At 48.8% G+C, this 21,635-nt stretch overlaps 1 protein-coding gene across 1 annotated transcript in view; it reads left to right on the top strand.

Annotated features, from left to right (window-relative positions):
* Positions 1-20,891, top strand: part of LOC146829692 (serine protease 23-like) — a 1,412,546-nt gene extending 1,391,655 nt beyond the window's left edge. The window contains exon 17 of the mRNA XM_085608396.1: positions 20,731-20,891. Coding sequence (XP_085464522.1) covers positions 20,731-20,822 — 92 coding nt within the window. The 3' untranslated portion in view covers positions 20,823-20,891. The remainder of the gene's footprint in view (positions 1-20,730) is intronic.
* Positions 20,892-21,635: the final 744 nt, after the last annotated feature.

The following is a 21,635-nucleotide window of genomic DNA, read 5'->3' as shown; positions in this document are numbered from 1 at the left end:
CGAGGCCACAGTCATCAGTGTGGAGACGGTGCAAGGAGTAGGGAGTACGGACACAGCTCGAGAGGACCTGACACAACATCAACAGGGGGAACCGGGGGAGATGGGCACAATGGCACACATGCACAACGAGGCGTAGCATACTGCACACCCACTATCACTCAGAATCATGTCCCTCATCCCCTTGGCACACTGCAGTACACAGACATAGCAAGAACAGCACACTCACATTGACGACAACGTGGTACAATGCTCATAGCTGACACTGCAGAACAGAGGATACAACTGGCTCCGCACATGCACAGAAACATGCCTACTACATCTGACGGAGCAGGAAACTGTGAAATGGAAATATACGCGTGCGACCTCACATCCGTCATGTAGTCCAAATGTACACTGTCCCGCAGCAGAATTCAGCACCTCACGAACAGTCACATTGTACATTGTCAAACGGTAGGCATGAAGACCAGAACAATGCGCAAACATACATGTCAACACAATGTCAACATGCATCTCCCCTTCACCCTACAACAGCCCATGGACATCCCACGCAACCCACCACCAGGACCCGGGCAGACAAGCTACTCAGAGGAGGACACAGAGCCTACAACAGACCACACATCAGGAAGCACCCACAAGCACAGCTGGCTCACGACACTTCACCCACCCACACATGGCACCCCATTGCCATGCATGAGCATGCCAAAAAGAGGTGGCCGAACAGGCGTGGTTGGGGTCCGAACACATGGAAGGCGAACTAGATCACATACGTGGGTTTCCATTACACTTCAGGGACCACCCACACCCCACAATGGAGACCCACACAGCCATAGAGACACATGCAGATGCAAATTCGCAGTACAGAACCACGCCCAGGAGCACACAAATAGCAGTCACACACCCATGTCGGCTCTGCATACAACGGCCCACTCCCCTTACAATTTGAGTGGGTGACGACAAAACTACATGGCCAAGCTCCAACGAGCTGCCTGCGGTGATATGTCTGCATCCGCTGTACACAGCACAATGTAATGTCCTAGGGCCCTGGGCCCTCATGCATACACGCAGATATCATGTTGAACTGGCTACGTGCACATGCGCCTGGCCCCTTTATTGACAGGGCCACATGTACAGTGACGCCTGTGCTGGATGTGTGTGCAGTGAGTGTAAGCCAGCCCGCACAGAGTGCTTGGTGCTGGCAACCACATGAACAGTGGACACCAGTGCAACGGAAACTGAAAACACCTGCATAACAGAGTCAACTGCTGAGCAACATGGAGGGAGAGGAGAAAGTCCAGAGGACACACAACATGCAAACAGAAGTGTCCATGAGTTGCAGTGCACTGTGGTTGGGCACTAGAGATGAGCGCGCTCATGTGAAGAAAAAGTCTCGGATTGTGTCCCTTCGAGATATTCCTGATGCAGATGCAGTGTGGTGTGTGAGACCTGCATCAGCTTCCTCAACAACGTCCCAGGTCTCCCACACTGCTTGAGATGACATGGCTGCACAGCCTCTCCACAGCACAAAACACAATCAGTAACAGCCTAGCAGGGTATCAGTCTGATGATGGCATCCACGACCGGTGTTTATCAACTCCGTAGGTTTGTCAGGACCACCGTTTCAACTCTGGCAGATGGCGGTTGGAGGTTGTCCTGGCAGAGGTGGCGTGTGCCTCCTGCGGTGATGCGACATCCGGGCCGGACAGGACTCGATTTGATGTGTGAGCCCTGGTGGTTCGCAGTTGAGGCCGGAGGCAGCGAACAGCGCAGGGCCACATGCCCATGGCGTCGATGACCCCAAGACCACCGTCACAGAGGGCATCCAATATTCAGTCGGACAGGGTCCCTGACGTGAGCTGCACAGAGTTAGTGGCCCTGGATGCACAGCGGCCGCACAAGCACCCTTACACGGGACGGTGACTTGCAGTGCAGTAAGATGAGCCATTCGACCTGAGCGGGTCCTCATCAATGTCTGAGGTGTATGTTGCGAAGTGTTGCAGAGGACAGTGGAAGGTGTCCTCCAGGGCATGAGGCGAAAGGTCTGATGCTATCCGGAAGAAGCAAATGGTGGGCTAGAATGCCACAGCCTCGTTTTCGCCACAAAGTCAGTATCACCGCCATGATGGCGACGACAAGCCCAAGTCCATGGACTCAGTCGCCCTTAAAGTTCAAACGGAAAGTGACCATGGGTCTCGGGGAATAGACATCTTGGCACCGAGGCTCAAAGGGGATGCAGTATGCGATGAGGCCTGTACAATGACATGAAGTCCTCCATAAACATACCGAGGCTGAATTCGAAGGTATGTGTGACCTATTCGACCGCAGTGTAGGCCAGGGGGCAGCGGTCAGCAAGGGCCCACAGCCAGCTGTCGTTGGCTCGCAATACACAGAGTTAGTGGCAACAGAGCAGTTTGTTGGTAGTGTTTGATCACCTCTGTGACGATGATCCTATTCCCTCCGGGCTGCAACGCGTCATCCTCTCACGCCTCTCCTTGCGTGCGTAGATATGTAATCTGCCGTTGAACAATCGATGTTCAGTTCCACTTCAGTGACCTGCTCATGCGCAGCATAGGCCGAGGGCAATTGTCTGCGAAGACCAACAGACATGTGTGGTTGTAATGCTATGCACAGACTTGGTGGCACCACATCAAAGGGAGTATAGTGACATGAACTCTGCCTTAGATAATGTTCACTGCCTGGTGTAATCAAGACTCAGTTCCAAATGTGTGACCTACTTGACCGTGGTGTAGGCCGGAGGCGGAAGTAGGGTACGTCAACAAGAAAGGACTAAAGCGGGCCTCTGTCGTGGAACCTGTGATGGTCTGAGGAGGCTGCCAAGGTCGCGGGCCTTGGGCATGGTGCTGCACGTGGTGGGCCCTCCATGACGGAAGGTGATCAGTGTGGCCTGGCGGCGCAGAGGTGGGCCTGACGGGTTCGGGGTCCAGCGGTCTGGGGTACGGCATGCACACTGGATCGCAGGCAACTCCTCTCACGAGGTCGGCCTCGTGGCATGGTGAGCGGCGCGACACTGGCAGAGACATTGGGCTTTCCGGGAGAGGACCACGCTCAGGTCTACGTGCTTTTTATTCACACCCCTACGCTGGCCTGGCATACGCCGGGCCATCCCACTCCGCTCACGCTTACGGAGGGGGACGTAACAGGCAACATTTTCGCAAACTTCCCCACTGGCCGGCGTGACATGGTTGCATCCACTATCCACTAAAATTCCAGATACCAGAGGTGTATGTCGCCAAGGATGTGGGTGTGTTCGGCATACTGCGGTCTGTCCAGCACATCGCCGCCACTCTTGGCATTGTGTACTTTCCCAATCATGGTTCTCCTGCATCCTTCACACATGCCTGGTTGCCACCTCTCACCACAATCGGCTATTGTGTGGCTGAGGTGCCATGCCGTTGATGGCTCATGTTCACGGCTTGCCCAGGTTTCCATTGTGAGTTGTCCTGTCATGTCTGGTGGGTGGGCATGTTGTTTTGCATGTTGGTTTTGTTTTTGTGACGTGTGCATTGCCAGAGTTGTGAGTTGCATGGTTGTGGAGTTGAGGTGAGTGGGGTGTTCATTTTGAACTTGTATTTCCCTTGGTGCCATCCTGGGGATGCTGGTTGCTGATGGACTGTCGTAGGATAAAGGAATCATGCACAGTGGCTGGGTATTTGGAGGCGAGATTGGTGGAGGTGCCACGGTGTTCGGTTGTTGCCTTCACATTGATGTGAGATGTGTGCTTTCTGTTGCGGTGATTGTGTGCTGTGTCGGCAGGGGGCACAGGTATGACGTGTGCTGTGAATTGCCCACAACACATGCGTACATCCAGCTATGGCATATGGTCCTTGCTTGGTCTCCAGCGGATCCTGCACATTATGTTTGACGTATGGGGACTGGGGTACCAGGCTGTGGTGATGTCCAAGACAGGTGTGAGTGTCTTGGATGTGGCTGGCCGTGTGACTCCTCCGACTGTGGCGGGTGTTGGTTGGGGGGTACCAGGTGCCTACAGGTGCAGCACAGCCAGCAGCTTTGTGTGGGGTTGGATGTTGGTTGTCCGCTGTGTTGGTGCCGTCGGTCTATTGGGCGTTGTTGGTCATGATGCATGCGATGGTTGTCCTTTTGGGCCTGTATTGGGCAGTGACATTGTCGGGTGTTGGGTCTGTGTGGCTTGTGCGTTTCCTGGGGGGCCGCTGTCTTTGTCTTCGCTGCCTCTGTGGTGGTCCGGGGGGTATTCCAGGTGGGGGTTGGGGTCCTGGGGTGGTGGCGGTGGGTGTTGTGGCCCTCTTGAATGTCCGGGCCGCATGACCAGTGGCTCCATGGCATCTGCTGCCCTTCCGATGTGGCTGTGGGCTGTGCTCTCTTTTGTGGTGCAGGCTGCAGTACGACTTAGCACCAGTTCAGAGCAGGTGTTATATTCCTGCTGCTAACGCGCCTTATCGCCTGTTTTGTGTTCTTATCGCAGTTCTGGCTGTTCGTTGTGAATGTTGTGGAGTTGTGTTGTCGCAGCTTTTTGCACGGGAATGCCTACTCTGCATCTCATTAATGATAGTTGCGGGGGTCATCCGTGGCGATGTTTTTTGCGGCTGCTATCGCGGGTAAGCTGGTGCTGTGGGCTGTTAACACCAGCTTGTGAATGGGGCGATAAATTTATCGCAACTTTGGCTGCGATAAAGTGCCGTTAAGTCGGCGATAGTTCCTTGTGAATATGCCCCAGAGTGTAGTGTTGATGCCTGAGTCATCCATCAACCAACAGACCCTGTAATGTGATAGAAGAAAATTGCTTCTCTAAAATGAGTCGTGACTCACTTGCAGTTGTACATACTTTATTATTCACAGCGATCGCACTCAGATTAAAAGAACGGCATGTTTTAGACCATTTCAGTTAGACCGGCCATGCAAGTGAGTCACAATTGGGGAAGCTCGTTGCAGAAACCCGGATACCTTTGGAGCCGAGAATAGCGAGGGGGTGACTGCTGGTGCCCTGCCCTGCCCTCATTCGCTCACCTGAGTGCCGCTGCTGTCCCGCTGGGTGTCCCTCTGCCGCTGCTGTTGCCGCCGCGCTGTCCTGCGGCCCCGGCGAGGGGAGACCACATCTCCCAGGCGCCCTAGCGCCATCTGACATCACCAAAGCGCCCGGAGGTGCTCAAAAGAACGCCGCTCCTCCCGCGTCGCGGGACGCGCGCGGGCGGGCGCCGTACGAAGCCCGGACCAAGGGCGGGCCCGTTTGAGCCCGTTAGAGGCCGTGTAAGGTCGGGTCGGGCCCACCCTCTGTGAAGAAGCCAGGAGATCATCACCAAGGTCAGTCATGTCTATCTAATCTTCTAAAGTGTAACTCGCAGCCAAAGAGATTTGTAAACGATGTCTGCTGTTCCCGATACGAGACGGAAGTCCCTGGTTGGCACACTTTATCAATTCCTTGTAAGGGTATCATCCATCCTGGATAAAGAGATTGACTACACTGAAAAACGCTTGTCGCTGGGTTCTCTCACAGACAAACGTTCCTCACTGGGACATCTCACTCACGCTCATTCCCCGGTGCATAACACGGAACAGAGACCAGATAACGATGCGAGTATTATGCTGGTTGCATCGGGAAACGATGAAGATGATTCTTCCCCACAGAGAAATTCAAATCATTGCATACCAGACTCTGAAGGAGTCAATCTTAATACCAGACAAAAAAGGGGTCAATCAAAGTCGCTACGAACAACCGGTGTAACTGAGAGCGTAAAGACTCGATCTACTATGAACTCTAAACACAAGATACCTTCCCCAAAGAGCAAGGAAAGTACGAAAACTGAGAGATCCAAAAGGAAACGCAGAGAACCACCAAATATGGGCCTAACTGCAAAGTCAAGGAGAATCACTCCTGTGGATATTGTTGTTGAAAAACCCACCACCCACCCAGAAGTAGTCCTGGAGGATGGAAAAGAGGATGACCAAATATCTCATCTATTAGCCCCCCCCAAGGAACAGTACAATGTGGGCGATGATTTTTGGGGAAAAATAGAGGCAATATTTTATAAAACGTGCCAACCAATTTATGACAGACTGGATGGGATTGAAAATAGACTGACTTGTCTGGAGCTGCAGTATTCGGCAGCACAGTCCCGGCAGAAAAATGCTAGTAAATGCCAGGCATGTCACAAAACACCAACAGTTATGCCCCTCAATAAAAGAGCTACTATTACTAATGCTGTACCCACTACCTCTCCACCTATAATAAATACCAACTCGCACGTGTCGGGACAGGTTACCCGGGATACCACCAAGACCACTAAATTAGGTAGCATAGCGAGTGGGGGGAATGGATCTGCAGCAGTTAGTAGTAGCCCAGTATTAAAACAGCCAGGTAGGGAAGCATTTAGTAATCCGGCGACAAGAAAATTCCCAAACTTACACCTTCCTCTAGAGTCTAGACCCTACGTGATAATACTGGCAGGAGTTAAGCCCTTGGGCACAGATACCAGGGAGGATTATAGGGAGCTGAGGAACAAATGTGTATACTGGTAAATTGTAATCGCCCCCTGCCTCCAAATGTCTCAACAGAAATTCTCTTTGTGCGTCGAGTTAATTGGGTTGGTCCATTGAAGAAAACGATAGAAGGTGATTGCATTATAATTAACTTTAGAGATACCAAGGCAGTGGAGCACATCTGTCAATGGCGAAATTCTAGTTCTTGCAGTCCAATTCTTTCACTGCCCTTGTCCTTCTTCTATTGTGACTACCAACAACCCAATCTAGCGGGTTGCGGCCAGAGAGACTCCAACATGCGGCCCAGTGATCCCAGAGAACCTATTATGCAGCATAAGACAATCGGGTCCTCCGGATTGGAAGACTGTGATTGACGATTAAACCCTCACCGTAAAAAGAATAATATATGTAAACCAGCCATAACCCCTATGGAAAAACGGGTAGTATGTACTACCTTAATAGAGGAAGGTAAGGCTAGAAACAGTTCTTCCAAGGAAATACCACTGGACCAGCACCAGAAGGGGGAAAAACTCCAATTAACAACTAAGCCTAGGGTGATACTACCGTCAAGTTGCACCATAGCCTTAGTTGGATTCGATGGGAAAGCTGACTCTGGTGAAACAAACAACGTGGCAACCACTGTTAATAACAATTTGATCCACCTGGAAAGAGAAAGCCCAAGTTCATTACGACAGAGCCTAAAACTAGATAATGGAGGCTGCACTGAGAGTGGCCTATTGATCATAATTTCTTGGAACATAGCCGGCCTAGGCCCTAAAATAGCAGACCCTGACTGGTTAGGTTTTATATCTAAATTTGACATATGTCTCTTCCAATAGACATGGTCGCTAGACCCCCTTGTATGCAATGGATTTCTCAATTTCTATATTCCAGCCCTAAAAAGCAAAAGAGGCCGGCCGTCTGGCGGGCTAACTATATGGCTAAAGCAAGACTTAGGATGTCGAGTGACCCAAAGACCTAGTACTAGTGATGATATTTTATCTGTAAAGATCGTCCCAAAGTCCGGGATTAACCTAGAAATTTTTAATGTTTATGCGCGAGGTCTCCCGGGGGGAAAAAGGTCTCCAGTTGTACAATTACTGGAAGAAATAATCGACTCTCTCCCCCCAACATCCTGCCTATTATAGCAGGTGATTTTAATACATCATTCGAACCACTGTACTTTGATGACATATCACAGCTTACTGAAGAAGAAGATGTTAATTGGGGAATTCCACCACTTGAGATTGCACCAGTAAAAAGATGGACGGAGGCCGCAATCCAGTTAAATGGCCTCTGCTTAGGTAATCACATGAGAGCAGCGAATGGCAGAAGTCCGTCCGATAAACAAGGTGCAAATACTTTCGATAATGGTCGTAGGGCTAGTAGAATTGATTATTTACTGATCCACATTCAACTCTGGACCCACTTTAATGACATGGAGGTAATTAATCGGCAAGAGAGCGATCATCATCCTTTAGTCTCATCATTTAATGCGTCCTTGTTTGGTCATTCACCACCATTGCAAGTTACGTATGAGTCTGAGCACCTCCTGTCTAATAATACACGCTATCTAAAATGGGACCGGGTTGCTGAGGATCCAAAGACCCTACAGGCAATAAATAGAGAAGTAATCTCTGTACTAGAAGTATTGAGTGTACAGGCAAAGGGCCAAAATCCACCTCATCTAGTGGCAGAAATCCATACCAGGCTTTTCGCGGGCCTGCGAAAATATTTTCTCAAACCTACCTCCGGTAGAAATCCCAAACTTCATAAAAAAGAGGGCTGGTATAACAATGAGTGCCGGAAAGCCCGGTCAGAGCTTGGCAGTGCACTCAAGCAGAATGACATATCACTTGTAAGGTCTGCCAGGTCTCGTTATGGGAAGATATTGAAAGAGGCAAAGGCAACTTGGGATACTGAGATGTGGAAGGATCTATTGGATGCTTCCCGGGACAAGAATAGTAAAGTTTTCTGGGACACATACAAATGGGATAGGGGTGGCATTGCAGAGCGGCCGCAAAACAACGTGGCGCAAAATGCTTGGGTTGATTATTTCAAACCCCAGTATGCCGCACCGTATGAAAACAGTCTTTTTGAGACCTCCCCATCTGTATTTTACGCTGAGGCCTTATTCTCAATAAAAGATGTAGATAGAGCTTTGGACAAAGTGGTTAGAGGAAAAGCCCCTGGCATGGACGGAATCCCTGCAGACATGTTTGTTAACGATAGAAGTCTCTGGTCTTGTTATATTCTGCAACTTGCAAATGCAATTGCTCAGGGAGCTGCCATCCCATGCTCATGGAAGGGCGCAGAAATCGTCCCAGAATATAAAAAGGGGGATAAAACAATGGCAAGTAATTATAGGCCAATCAGTCTAATTGACTCGATTCAAAAGATCATAGGCCGCTTGTTCCTCCACAAAATCCAACTCTGGATTGACGATCATGACATCTTGAGCCCAATGCAGGCAGGGTTCCGTTCCCGGATAAGTACTATTGACCAAGTCTTCCGTTTTGTTAACTTATACTGGAAGACGGTGGTCTTGGGGAAAGGTGCCCTTTACGCAGTATTCGTGGACCTAAAGGCAGCCTTTGACCTGGTCCCAAGGAGCAGGCTATGGCAGGTTTTGGGGGAAATGGGTATTGCTCCTGAGCTCCTTTCCGTGATCATCCGCTTACATGAGGGAAATGTTGCTCGAGTGCGGTGGGGGGGTATGGGGGAGGTGACCGAGGACTTCCCGGTCGGCAGGGGAGTGTGGCAGGGTTGCGTCTTGGCGCCGACCCTGTTCTCACTGTTTGTCGATGGGGTGGCCGGCCGCCTCTCACTGACCCCGACCGACGCACCTGCTTTGGCCGGTGTACGCATCCCTATCCTCATGTTTGCGGATGACACGTTGATTATTTCGAAGACCCCCAGTGGCCTATCGAAGGCCCTCCGGTGCTTTGAAGAATTTTGCACTGTAAGGGGTCTGGAAGTCAACACGGGAAAAACCAAATTTATGTCATTTAACGGATCAAAATCCTTCAAAGGGAAAATATACATGAACAAGTTACCTTTGGAGGAGGTTACCTCATTTACTTACCTGGGGATAACTTTACAAAAAGACATGCACTGGGGTTGCCAACTTGACCGCGCCGTCTTGCAACACAAACAAAGATCAGGGGCTCTTCTATCTAGATTTAAAAACTCATTTACAAAGCCAATCTCTCCAGCTCTAGAAATTTACGGAACGTCGGTCCTGGGCTCATGCCTCTACGGGGCCGAGCTCTGGGGCTTTGGCAACTTGAATAGGCTGAAGGTCCTAGAAAATGCTTTTCTTCGCAAAATCACAAATCTTCCACCTAGTACGCCATTGCGTCCCTTATTATTGGATCTTGGCAAAAAACCCCTAGAACATCTGGCGAGGTTACGTCCAATATTATACTGGCGTCGTCTTTGGTGCACAGATGAACTCATGCACTATAGGAGTGGCTTTGTGGATATAATTGAATCCGACAGGTCCCAAAAAATAACCTGGTTGCTTGAGATAAAATCCCTTTTGGGTAATATAGGCCTGATTGAACTTTGGAAAAACCCTGCAGGTGCAGTTTTTCCTTCCAAAGAAAAGTTGAAAATGATGTACTGGGAATGGGTTTATAAACTAGAAATTGCCCAAGGCCTTTCCACCCATCTAACGTCCCGCTTTCTAGAGTTAAAAGTTCAACCCCTCAAAGAGAAGTTTTGGGACATCATTGAAAAAATCTCTGATCGCAAGTTATATTTTCAACTGCGGGTGGGTACATTACCCGTTGCAGATTTCACCTCGAGATGGGGGGGATCAGGTACTAATAATGATAGGTGCTATAGATGCGTAGACGAATGCGAAAACATAGGACATGTATTATTCTTTTGTCCAATGTATGTAACACCGAGAACAAAATGGATAAAACCAATCTGTAAGTCTATGGGCATTAGAAGATACGCCATCGCCCTTCGCATTCTGTGCACTGATCCTGCACCCCCGATCTGTATAGCACTGGCTATGTTTATAGGATGGGCCTGGGGCATAAGGTCAAAAGCTCTGAGACCCAACGTAAACTCCATACCCATAAACAATTCAACATCTTGTTAACATCACCCGCTGCTGTTATTATAAGCAGGTAATTAAGGTGACCATAATATTATATTATGTTATCCCCTGTGCAATTTAAGCTGATATGAGCTGGTTCTAACTTCATGACTGTGATTTCTCAATATTTTTAAAGCAAGAACTAGCTTGACGGACATTTAAAAATTTAATTGGAATTTTACTTATTTTTTAGGTAATTTATATAACTGTAAATAATGTTTGTAAATGTGCTTTTATGTCTTAATTGCCGAATAAAGCTGATTGATTGATTGAGTCACAATTCATTTTAGCTTGGAGAAGAAATTTTCTTCTTTCACGTTACGGGGTCCAGTTGATTGATGTATGACACAAGCATCGACAGTACACTCTGTTTCGTTCTTCACCTTCTCTCACATAAACTATAAAACTTGGGTACTATAACTGTTTTTTTTTTGTTTCGGTCATGAAAGTTACCAATGATGACAATGTGAGCAAACTGGTGAGTATCAACCAGCAGCTCCTTTGGTGATGCTTACGTGAGGTACTTTCTGACCTCTCACACCTTTTTCTGGTTCTGTTTATGATGAGAGACTATGTATGGTGGGCTGACAAACCTTTGCAATTTACAGTACAGAACACTTGAAACTGGGCAGGGCTGGTAATTTGGTGGAGCCAGCCTTTGGCAGAGATTAGTTACTGCCCCTGGTATTTTGAAAGTGTATAGTGCTCATTATAATCAGGTCACTTTTTGCATTTTTGTAAAAATGCCTTACACCTAATCTTGAAATGAGGTGAATGGCATATTTTCAGACAACAATGTTTATAACCAAACTGCGACTTCAACCGTTTGTAATTGAGTCACTCATAGATTATACATTCTCCTACAATGGATAATGTTGCAAAATTTTCAGTAAACGTTTTGAAATAAATATATTTACCATATAAATCTCAAGTTTGTATAGAAATTGATGATAGCACTACATTGCACCTCTTTAATGTCAGCATTTGCACCACAATCCACTGAAGAATAATGTATTGTAAGCAAACTTTAGTTTTTCTCACATATTTTGGCAGCAGGACTTTGATTTCAGTCACAACCTATTGTAACATAAGTCATCAACTTTCACTAGTTTTGCCTAGTCCCTAACTTCTCTAAACGAAGTACTCTTTGCACTTAAAATTTTATTAACAATTAAATGCACACCATATAAAGTAAGCATACGGAATCAGACTCGTCTCATGAAGCACACTATTTATATTTTATATATATGCCCATATACATACAGTCAATGTAAGCTGTATGTGTTAGTGGACCTTTTACTACTATATTTTCTAAAATGATCAAGATGTTTATAGGGTATTTGAGGAGCAGTAGCTAAAGTCAATGATGTCATCAGTTAGGTAATATAACATGCCATGAGTCGCATACTATGTGAGCTCATAAGCAGTGCATTGCGGGGCAAATTTATAGTTAGCTCACTGAACTATAACTAGCACATTTTAGTTTTTTAAATGTTAGGTTTTAACTTAAATGAACACCTAACTATAACTTCACTTTAACCTTTGATTTTTTTCAGTAATTTTCTTTTAATGTTAGGGAAGATCATATTGCCATACCTGACTATAACTTCCATTTATTCTTTGTTTTCTTCAGTAAATTTCGATTTTTTTTTAAATGTACATATTCAGCCAACATCTCCACTTCGCACAGCCTTTGGCCATTTAGGCAGGGGTGTGGCACATGCTCACCCCCCGCTGGTGGCCAACCTCCCATAGCCTGCTGTTCATGGTCAGCGTACTGTCCATGCTCCCCACTTGCTTGCCCTTCATTCTCCATCTTTGTGCCCCTGCTGCCATCTCCTGCCTGAAGTGATGAGATTGCTGCCCCTCCCCCATCTTGCCTGCCCTCTGTTCTAGTCTGCTTAACCCGTCACCTCCTGCCTTGCTGCCCCTGCTCTCTCCATGTGTATGTGCCTGCCTCCTATTGTCTGCCCTCAGTGGTCCCTTATGCTGCCCCTGCCGTCTTGTACTCCATCGTCAGATTGCTACCCCTGCCTCCACCTTCACCCTATGTTTTCCATGAGGATTCCCCTCCCTCCTGTCCTCAATGGTCCATTGTGCTGACCCTACCCATGCCGACCTGCTCGCCATGGTCCGATTGCTGACCCACTCCCCTTTCTACCTGCCGTACGTACACCATGCGTACCCCTCTCTAATTAGACCAGCCCTCTGTCCAGCTTAATACCCTTGCTGGCTTGCCTTACTTGGTCAGGTTGCTGCTCTTGCTCCAGCCCCCTCCCCTTTGCCCTGCCCTTCGTTGCCTATGTGTTTGCCTCTACCCCTTCCTCCTGCTCTCCAGTGTCCACTGTTCTGCCTGTGCCATTGCAGGCATTTCCTTTGTGTTCATGTTGCCCCTAATCCCTCCTCCCTGGCCTCAGTTCTCTGAATTCATGCCCTGCCCTCTCCCTTTTGCCCTGTGTGGTCTTTTATGCTGTCACTGCCCCTCCTGCTTCGCCCTCCATGCTTAGTTTGCTTCCCCTACCCACCTCGGCCCTTCCCTCTATTGTCCCAAGTTCAGGCCCTTACCTTGGCCCCTCTGTCCTGCTCTGCATGGTCCAATGTGCTGCCACTGCCCCTGCGGCTTGCCCTCCATGATTAGATTCTTGTCCCTGTCCTAGCCCCTACCCCTGGATCCATGTGTCTGCCCCCTTAACTCCAACTTTGTATAGTCTTTTGCCTTTGCCCCTTCTGCCTGCCCCTCATGGTTGCTTCCCCCTGCCCTTCGTTGTCTGTGTGCATGTTCTTGCATCCTCCCGCCTGTTGTCCGTGGTCAGCTTACTGCCTCTGTCCCCTGCTCCTACTTGCCGTTGTCCGAGTCCAGGCCCCTGCCCCTTCCATCCTTCTCTTCGTCGTCCATTATGTTGCTACTCTTCCTCCCTCCTGCCCACCATTTTCCGCTGTGCTGCCACTCCCCCTCCCTCTTGCCCTCCATTGTCTGTTGTGCTGCCACTGCACCTTCCTCCTGCTGTTTGGTCAGCTTGTTGCCCCTCCCCCTGTCCGCTGTTGTTCTAGTCTGTGCTTCTTTCCCCTCCCCACCCTCTCTGGTTTGTAGGCGTGCCCCTGCTCCCTCTCTTCTGCCTTCCATGGTCCGTTGTGCTACCACTGCCCTCCCACCTGCTCTGAGTGGTCTATAATGCTACCACTACTTCTGTTGCCTGCTCTGTGTGGTCAACTTGCTGCTCTTGCCACCTCCCTTCTGCCCTCTACTGTGTAGGTCCGTGCCCCTACCTCATCCCTCTCGCTCTCCATAGCCCATTATGCTGCCACTTTCCCTCCCTCCTGTCCTCCATGGTTCGTTTCGCACCCTCAGCCTTTCTCACCTGTCCTGACATGATTGTCTTGCTACCCCTAATCCTCCTCCCTCCATGGTCTATTGTTGTGCCACTGCCTCTTCCTCCTGCCCTATGTGGCCCCCCTGTACTGCCGCTGCCAATCGCGCTTACCCAGTGTAGTCAGCTTGCTGCTTCTATCCCTCCCTGCTCCCTCTCCCTGTCCTCCATTGTCACAGTCCATGCCCCTGGCTCCGCCATCCCAACAGTCAACTAGAGCACTAACATTCTACATTTATGAGAAAAGTGTGACACACCTGAAGTCATCTTGATGGAATTAAAACTGCAAAACATTACCATTACCTTTTGAAATGAACAAAATAAGAGTGCTCTTTTCCTCATATAATTTATGGTTAGTGCTCTAGAAAACTAAAATGAGGATACATTTTCTGAATTCTCAAATAGCGACCAAGGGCTTTTAACCTAGTTGCTAATTTTGTTTTTTTAAATCTAGTTGATCGCTTAATTTGCTGCACAGGACACCTAAGCGTTTTATGCACTTCTAGCATTAGGCTATATTTAGGATACATTTGGGTAATATTTGAGAGAATTGTTTGTTCTCAAGCTCTCTGGTTTCTTCATTCACTACAGTATCCTCAGTATGAAATGTTTTAAGTTTTACAGCTTTGATTCCATCAAGATGGCGTTTAGGTGTGCCACACTTTTGCCACACACATGTACAAAAATAAAAGTCATGTTCAGTGGTTATTGACAAGATCTTCATCTGGAGAATAATTACTGCAGATACGTTACCTGTCCTTCCTCTTTGTTGACTTAAATAAATACAATATTTTGGGGTAACAAGTCATGTCAGAAATAGTAGCACAGTTGCTGTGAATGAAAAATGTCCTAGCTAACGTAACGGAAAGTTTCAATTCTATTAAGGACTCGGAGGCGAGGATTATGCCTTCTTTCTCCACTTTAATCAATAGCAGCGAAGTACAACAGAAACTACATTTCCCATGAACCAAAGGGAAAATGTAGTCAAAACAAAACACGTAACATTGACCAATCAGTGAACCAGCACAGTGTCCAATCCGGGACCGGATGCCCAATATAGTCCATCAACTGTGTCTCCTCCTCTTTCTGAGCGCGGAACCAGCAACCATCAGCCCATCAGGAATCTTGCTTGTGAGAATCCGAGCCTGAGGACAAACATAAAACATTACTGCAGGAAGTGTACATGCCCAATTGTACAGAAGCCATAATACACAAGACCTGCCAAGGAACAACATGTTCAAAAGAGAAAATGACAATTGCATTATGCACAATAGTAACTGAACATTTCATCCAATAGAAACAAAGTTACTTACAGAAGTACGGGAGGGATCTCCTTCAGGAAACGAGGGCGGGATAATCCTCGCCTCCGAGTCCTTAATAGAATTGAAACTTTCCGTTACGTTAGCTAGGAAATTTTTCATTCTATGTCAGGACTGGAGGCGAGGATTATGCTTGTTCAAAGCTTGCCCACAACCACATGAGCCATATTTAAAACCGGTTTAAAATAAAACCGTTTGAAAGTAGAGTCCGAAGACCAATCTGCCGCGTTGAGGATGTCTTCCAAATGCGCCCCCAAACTGAAAGCCTTTGAAGCCATCGCACCTCTTGTGGAATGTGCACCAAACTTGCTAAGGTTGATGCCTGCTTCCTGCATCACCCAGCGGACCCATCGAGCGATGGTAGGGGAAGAAACCGCCTTAAAAGGCTTCCAAAGCGAAATGAGGAGTTGTCTCTCCCCCGGAGGGCGAAACTCCTCAGTCATTTCTTCGTATGCCTCGAGGCATCGAACCACATAAAGCTTCGGAGAGTCAGGAAACTGAGGATAAGAAATTGTCCTAGAATGGCACTTTGTGCGCCTCAACAGTGTAAAAGTCACCCCCTCCGGGGTAAAAATTCGACCTGTAATGTCCAAGGCCCGAACATCCGATACCCGCGTGCAAGAAATCAGGCACCAAAGCATGGCTAGCTTACCCGAAAGTTCTTTCCGTGAAAGGAACCTATTCAGCTGCCAAGATAAAAAGAGGTTAAGCACTTGATTCACATCCCAGAGCTCGGAATAACGGGGCTCCGGAGGCAACGATAAGCGGATGCCCCGCAGCAGGCGACATACAAGGGGGTGTTCGTCCACCGGTGAACCCTCCACCGGGACGTGGCCCGAGGAGATCGCCGACCTGAAGGTATTGACCGATCGGTACGCCAGGCCCTGTGATCCCAATTGAGCCAGAAAATTCACCACTTGGATGACATCCGAGACCAAGGGATCGAAACCCCGTTGCAAACACCAACGGGACCATCTACCCCACGCTGACCTGTATCTTTTGACCGTGCTGTTCGCCCATGCTTTAGTAATGAAAGCTTCAGCTTCTCTCGAAAGGCCAGGGGCTTCCCATCGACCCCGGAAATCCACCACGCCATGAGCCATAGCGATTCCGCGGACACTAGAGAGTGCGGATTCCCGTCCGGATTCAGAAGAAGAGTTGGAAATTGGGGGAGTAGGATTGGAAAATCCCAGGAAAGTTCCAGAAGAACTGGAAACCACACTTGAGACTTCCACAACGGCGTGACCATGACTAGATCTGCCTTCTGCCGACAGACCTGAGCCATCGCCCTCGTGATCATCGCAAAGGGAGGGAACGCATAACCCAGTTCCCCACTCCAATCCTGAAGAAACGTATCTGTGGCGGCTGCCAGAGGATCTGGACGCCAACTGAAAAATCGCTGAATCTGGTGATCCAGACGGGACGCAAACAGGTCCACTGAGAAAGGACCCCAAAGCTCGTTCAACGCCGCAAAGACGGAGTGGTGCAACCGCCATGGGGTGGAATCCCGAAAGTGGCGGGACTGAAAGTCCGCTTCAACATTGGCTCGACCGGGAAGGTATTCCGCCGTGACCGACACCTGCGCGTCCAGGCAGTACTGCCAGAAACTGGCTGCCAGATCCGAGAGGGCCTTCGAACGGGTACCTCCCAGGTGATTCACATAACGGACTGCTGAAACATTGTCCATTTTCAGCAGAACACAAGACTGCACTGAATCCTTCGTCCAGCACCGAACTGCGAAGGATCCCATCAGAAGCTCCAAGCAGTTGATGTGTAACTGCTGTTCTTCGGGAGACCACAATTCTCCCATGGAGAGGTCTCCGCACCGTGCACCCCAACCAAGCCTGCTGGCGTCTGACTCTATAACTATGTCTGGCGTGGAACCGAAAATTGCGCTCCCGTTCCATGCCTCCATATGGTCCAACCACCAATGAATTTCGGCGCGAGCCTCGGTGGATAATGCGACCTTGCGACTGTAGGGGTAACCCTTGCGTAGGAAGAAACCTTTGAGCCGTTGAAGGGCCCTGTAATGTAGAGGGCCCGGGAAGATGGCTTGGATCGAAGCCGACAGCAGACCCACTACCCGAGCCAACTGGCGGAGGGAGATCCGTTGCTTCGCTAACACGCGACGCAACTCGTGCCTGATCTTGGAAACTTTCCTGGCCGGGAGGCTGAGAGTGGATGTAGTGGAGTCTATGACGAACCCCAAGAATGTAAGATTCTGCGTAGGACAAAGAAGGGACTTTGTCTCGTTTATGACAAAACCGAGCTCCTGTAGAAGCGAGACCGCCATCTGGAGTTGCTGCGTCAACTGACGTGGACAGGGGGCCATGAGAAGCAAATCGTCGAGGTAGATAATCATTCTGACCCCCCTGGATCGCAGGTACTCCACCACTGGCTTGAGAACCTTGGTGAAGCACCAGGGAGCTGAGGAGAGACCGAACGGGAGGGATGTGAACTCGTATGTGTGACGACCCCAGAAAAACTGTAGGAACCGACGGTGGGGTCGAAAAATCGGGACCACCAGATAGGCGTCTTTGAGGTCCAAACGAACCATCCAGTCGAGGGGCCTCAACATGTCCAGAAGAAGATGAATTCCCTCCATCTTGAAATGCCGGTAAACCAACCACTGGTTGAAGTCGCTTAAGTTGATCACAGGCCTCTTGCATCCGTCGGTCTTGTCGACCAGAAAAATATTGCTCAGAAACACTTGAGGGTGGGGAGACGAAACAACGATAGCGCCCTTTGCCAGGAGCGACGAAACTTCCGCGTCTACCAAGACCGCGTCTTGCGCTGAAAAATGAATGGGTCGGGGCAAAGTCGACTGAACCGGGGACCCCTGGAACTCTAAGTGAAAACCCCTCACAGTCTGCAGAACCCAAGCGTCGCGCGTGATGGTCTGCCAAACCTGAAACCGACCCACCAACCGACCCCCTATGTCTAGAGGGGAAGAAGGGAGAATTCTCACCTGGACTAGAGGTTGTAGCTCCTCCACGGAATCCTCTGCCTTTACCCCGTCGTCCACGTGTGGGGTAAAAATTGCCGAACCGGGACTGGTCCTGGTATTGTCCGGAGCCTCTTTGAGCCTGCTGGCGTTGCTGACGACCGGCCGAGCGAACCCTGCCTCGGCCGGCCCCGTGAAAAACACGAGGTAACACCTTCTTGATAGTAGACTGTGCTCGATCTAAAGAGGTGAACTTGTTCACAAACTTTCCAAGCTCCTTGACAAAGGGCTCACCAAACAATCCACCCTGGGCCACTGCACCAGCTTCGGAGTCTGCCAGGTCACCTAACTTTGGATCAATCTTAATAAGAAGGGACCGGCGACGCTCGGTGGAAAGGGCACAGTTTGCACTCCCCATGAAAATCACCACACGTTGCGCCCAACCCGACAGAGTCTCTGGGGAAATAGTGGAGCATGACTCCTTCGCTTCCTCTGCCATGTCTAAAATTTTTGTGATGGGTCCCAAAGCGTACAGGAGCTTATCCTGGCAGGCCCTCCAGGATCTGTCAATCCCCTTTTTTGGGTCCCTAATGAACTTTTGAAGAAAGGTACCCATTCGCGGGTCAATCTCAGGGGTGAGGGACACCTTCCCCTCCAGGGTTGGGCGGGGGCATTCCGCCCGAAGGCAGTTACGGGCCTCTTTTTCTAGAGGGCGTCTAATGTGGGCGGCCACATAGGCTGCTACTTTGTCTGCCAGAGTCCAGTCCGAAGACCGTGGGTGGACGATATTGTTGGGATCTAGCATATCTGACGTACCTGGGGGAGTGTGAGACGGACCAGGGAGACAGGGGGTGGAGGTATCGACTGAAGGAAAAACCGGAGCTGTAGGGAGGGAAAGACCAGCCGGAACTGACCTGTGGCTATCTAGAAACGCCTGTCTAAGGCGATCAAAGGCATCTCCGTCCACCCCTGCGTCGCGGCTACGCTTAGCAGGAGGGGACCGCAGGGGATCAGGTGAAACACCCGAAGGGATAGAGGGTTGGGACGTCAACTGGTGGGAGAGTTGGGCAAAAGCGGATTGAATCTGAGAAGAAAGCCTAGACTCTAAGGGAGATATTGCCTGGTCCACCGCCCGGTAAATGGATGTGTCCATAGCCTCATAAAAGGCATCACCCCAGGGCATGTCGGCGAGGGGATCCTCTTCCTCCTCGGGAAAGTCATCATAATACTCCATTGGGAAGGGGTACACTCACCACAAGTGAGGGAAAAGCAAAGGAGGCCTGGAAAGGCAGAAAGGAATAAACCTTCTCTTTACAGGGCTGGGTATCAGCCGGTTAATTTTTGAAAACGTGGTACTTTTCACCACCAGATACCGGCTCCAAGCCCGAGGGACTACCTGCTGGCCAATGACACGTCCAAGCAAACACACCCTGCACCGGGTGAACTGATCTGGGCAAAGTCCCTTGTTTAAAAATACCAGACCTCCAAGAGGCGTTCAGATGAAAAATACAGCCTGCGTCCCACAGAAACTGGACATGGGCAACAAGCGTAGAAGATATCTGGCAGCGCGGCCTCGTTATAGCGCCACTGCTGCCTACACCGAAACCGGCGTTCGCCTCAGATCAGGGCTCCAGTGCACCGCGCGCGCGTCGTTTGAAAAATCCCCTTTGAAGTGAGATCAAACGAACGCGACGTGGTGCACAGCCTCTCCAACCCTCTGGCGGTGGGAGGACCAGGAGCGCAGCCAGCTGACGCCACTTAGGCACGGGAAACCCGCACCTGCAGCCAAATTCCTCCAGCGCTGTCCCCACGCTGGTGAAACCGAACGCGCCACAAGCGCGTAGTAACTCAAAGAGAAAAACACATCGGATCACACCAACGCTATCGAGTCAAGCCGCGCTTGACGAAAAACAAAGCAAACGATCACTTCAAATGTAGCGCGAAGCGCTAGTCACAACAGAGAAGGATGAAACATCTGAAGCACAATATCAGTCAAATATACATAATTCATCATTACAGCAGTAACTGTCACAGAAATGAAAACGTGTACTTAACTTGCTGCGCAGCAGCGAAGAAAGAGGAGGAGGAGACACAGTTGATGGACTATATTGGGCATCCGGCCCTGGATTGGACACTGTGCTGGTTCACTGATTGGTCAATGTTACGTGTTTTGTTTTGACTACATTTTCCCTTTGGTTCATGGGAAATGTAGTTTCTGTTGTACTTCGCTGCTATTGATTAAAGTGGAGAAAGAAGGCATAATCCTCGCCTCCAGTCCTGACATAGAATCGAATATTTTAATTATTTTTGACCATGTCTCAGAGACTTACAATATCACACATATATTTTTCGGCTGCATAGCTAGGGGGTTTGTTTCGTTGTTAATTAATATAGGTAGGTAATGGCTTTGATACTATTTGCAGGAGGCCTCACTCCTTGTTGATTCATAGCTATACTTAGAAGATCATTGATCTATAATAGCCCATTAAAGCAAGCATATGTCTTTCCTTATTTTAGGTCACTTCTCTGGAAAACAGCTATCCATGGAAAGTCTGAATCATCTACATATAATTCTGTGGGACCAAGCTGCCAAACATTTTGAGGTTTAGAAATAAAATAATTATAATTATTTGTTTTTATGTACATCCTATATTTAATAAAGAGCAATCCATCTGTTTATTCTATAGATTTCTGCCTACCTCTGAAGCCAGTGATGTCACAAATGTAGTATGTCACTCTTATTGTGTGCATAATTATGTGTGTGTGTGTGTACATACATAATATATATAATATCATAATTAATATATTTGAAGGTTTTAGCCTGCCAGACAACATGAACTATAACTCGCCCTGCTACCATGCACAGTTTTCTCATAAATGATGTCATTTGAGATGGCATGAATGTTATTATGAATGCTATGATTCAATGTAGTACAAGCGATCTAATATGAAAGGTTAAAGCTGTGCATGGGGATGTTATAGATATAGTTATAGATTTTTTTCTTTTTAGGTTTCTCCAGTACTGCTGTACTATCTTGGTAGTACCGTGGTACCACCTAAATGTAAGAAAGCTTCTGATAGGCTGTAAACATTGGTTTTTGAACCAGTAGAAAGCAGGGTTTTATTTTAGTTTGTTATTGTTATCCTTTTGACTGTAGCAGAACTATAACAGTTGTGTAGCTGCTTTCACTGTTTTTGGCTGTTCTTGACAACAGTGCCAGGTGCAGGGCAAGCTTTCTCAGGCTGCAATGGAAGAGGAAGAGGAAGCCAATACACAGGAAGATTAAGAGCTGGAGCGGAGAAAACAGCGAAAGGAGTCTGTGGTATGTCAGTTCTTTTCCCTTCCAGCAGGGGAGAAGAAAGTAAACGCAAGGCATGTGACATGCACCTTAAGTCACAAAGTGATTTCCTGGGGGACTGTC

This window comes from Triturus cristatus, chromosome 5_2 (assembly GCF_964204655.1).
Source record: "Triturus cristatus chromosome 5_2, aTriCri1.1, whole genome shotgun sequence".
NCBI classification, from domain to species: Eukaryota; Metazoa; Chordata; class Amphibia; order Caudata; family Salamandridae; genus Triturus; species Triturus cristatus.
The sequence above is the reverse complement of the archived record's forward strand: the minus strand, read 5'-3'. Positions and strand labels throughout refer to the sequence as shown.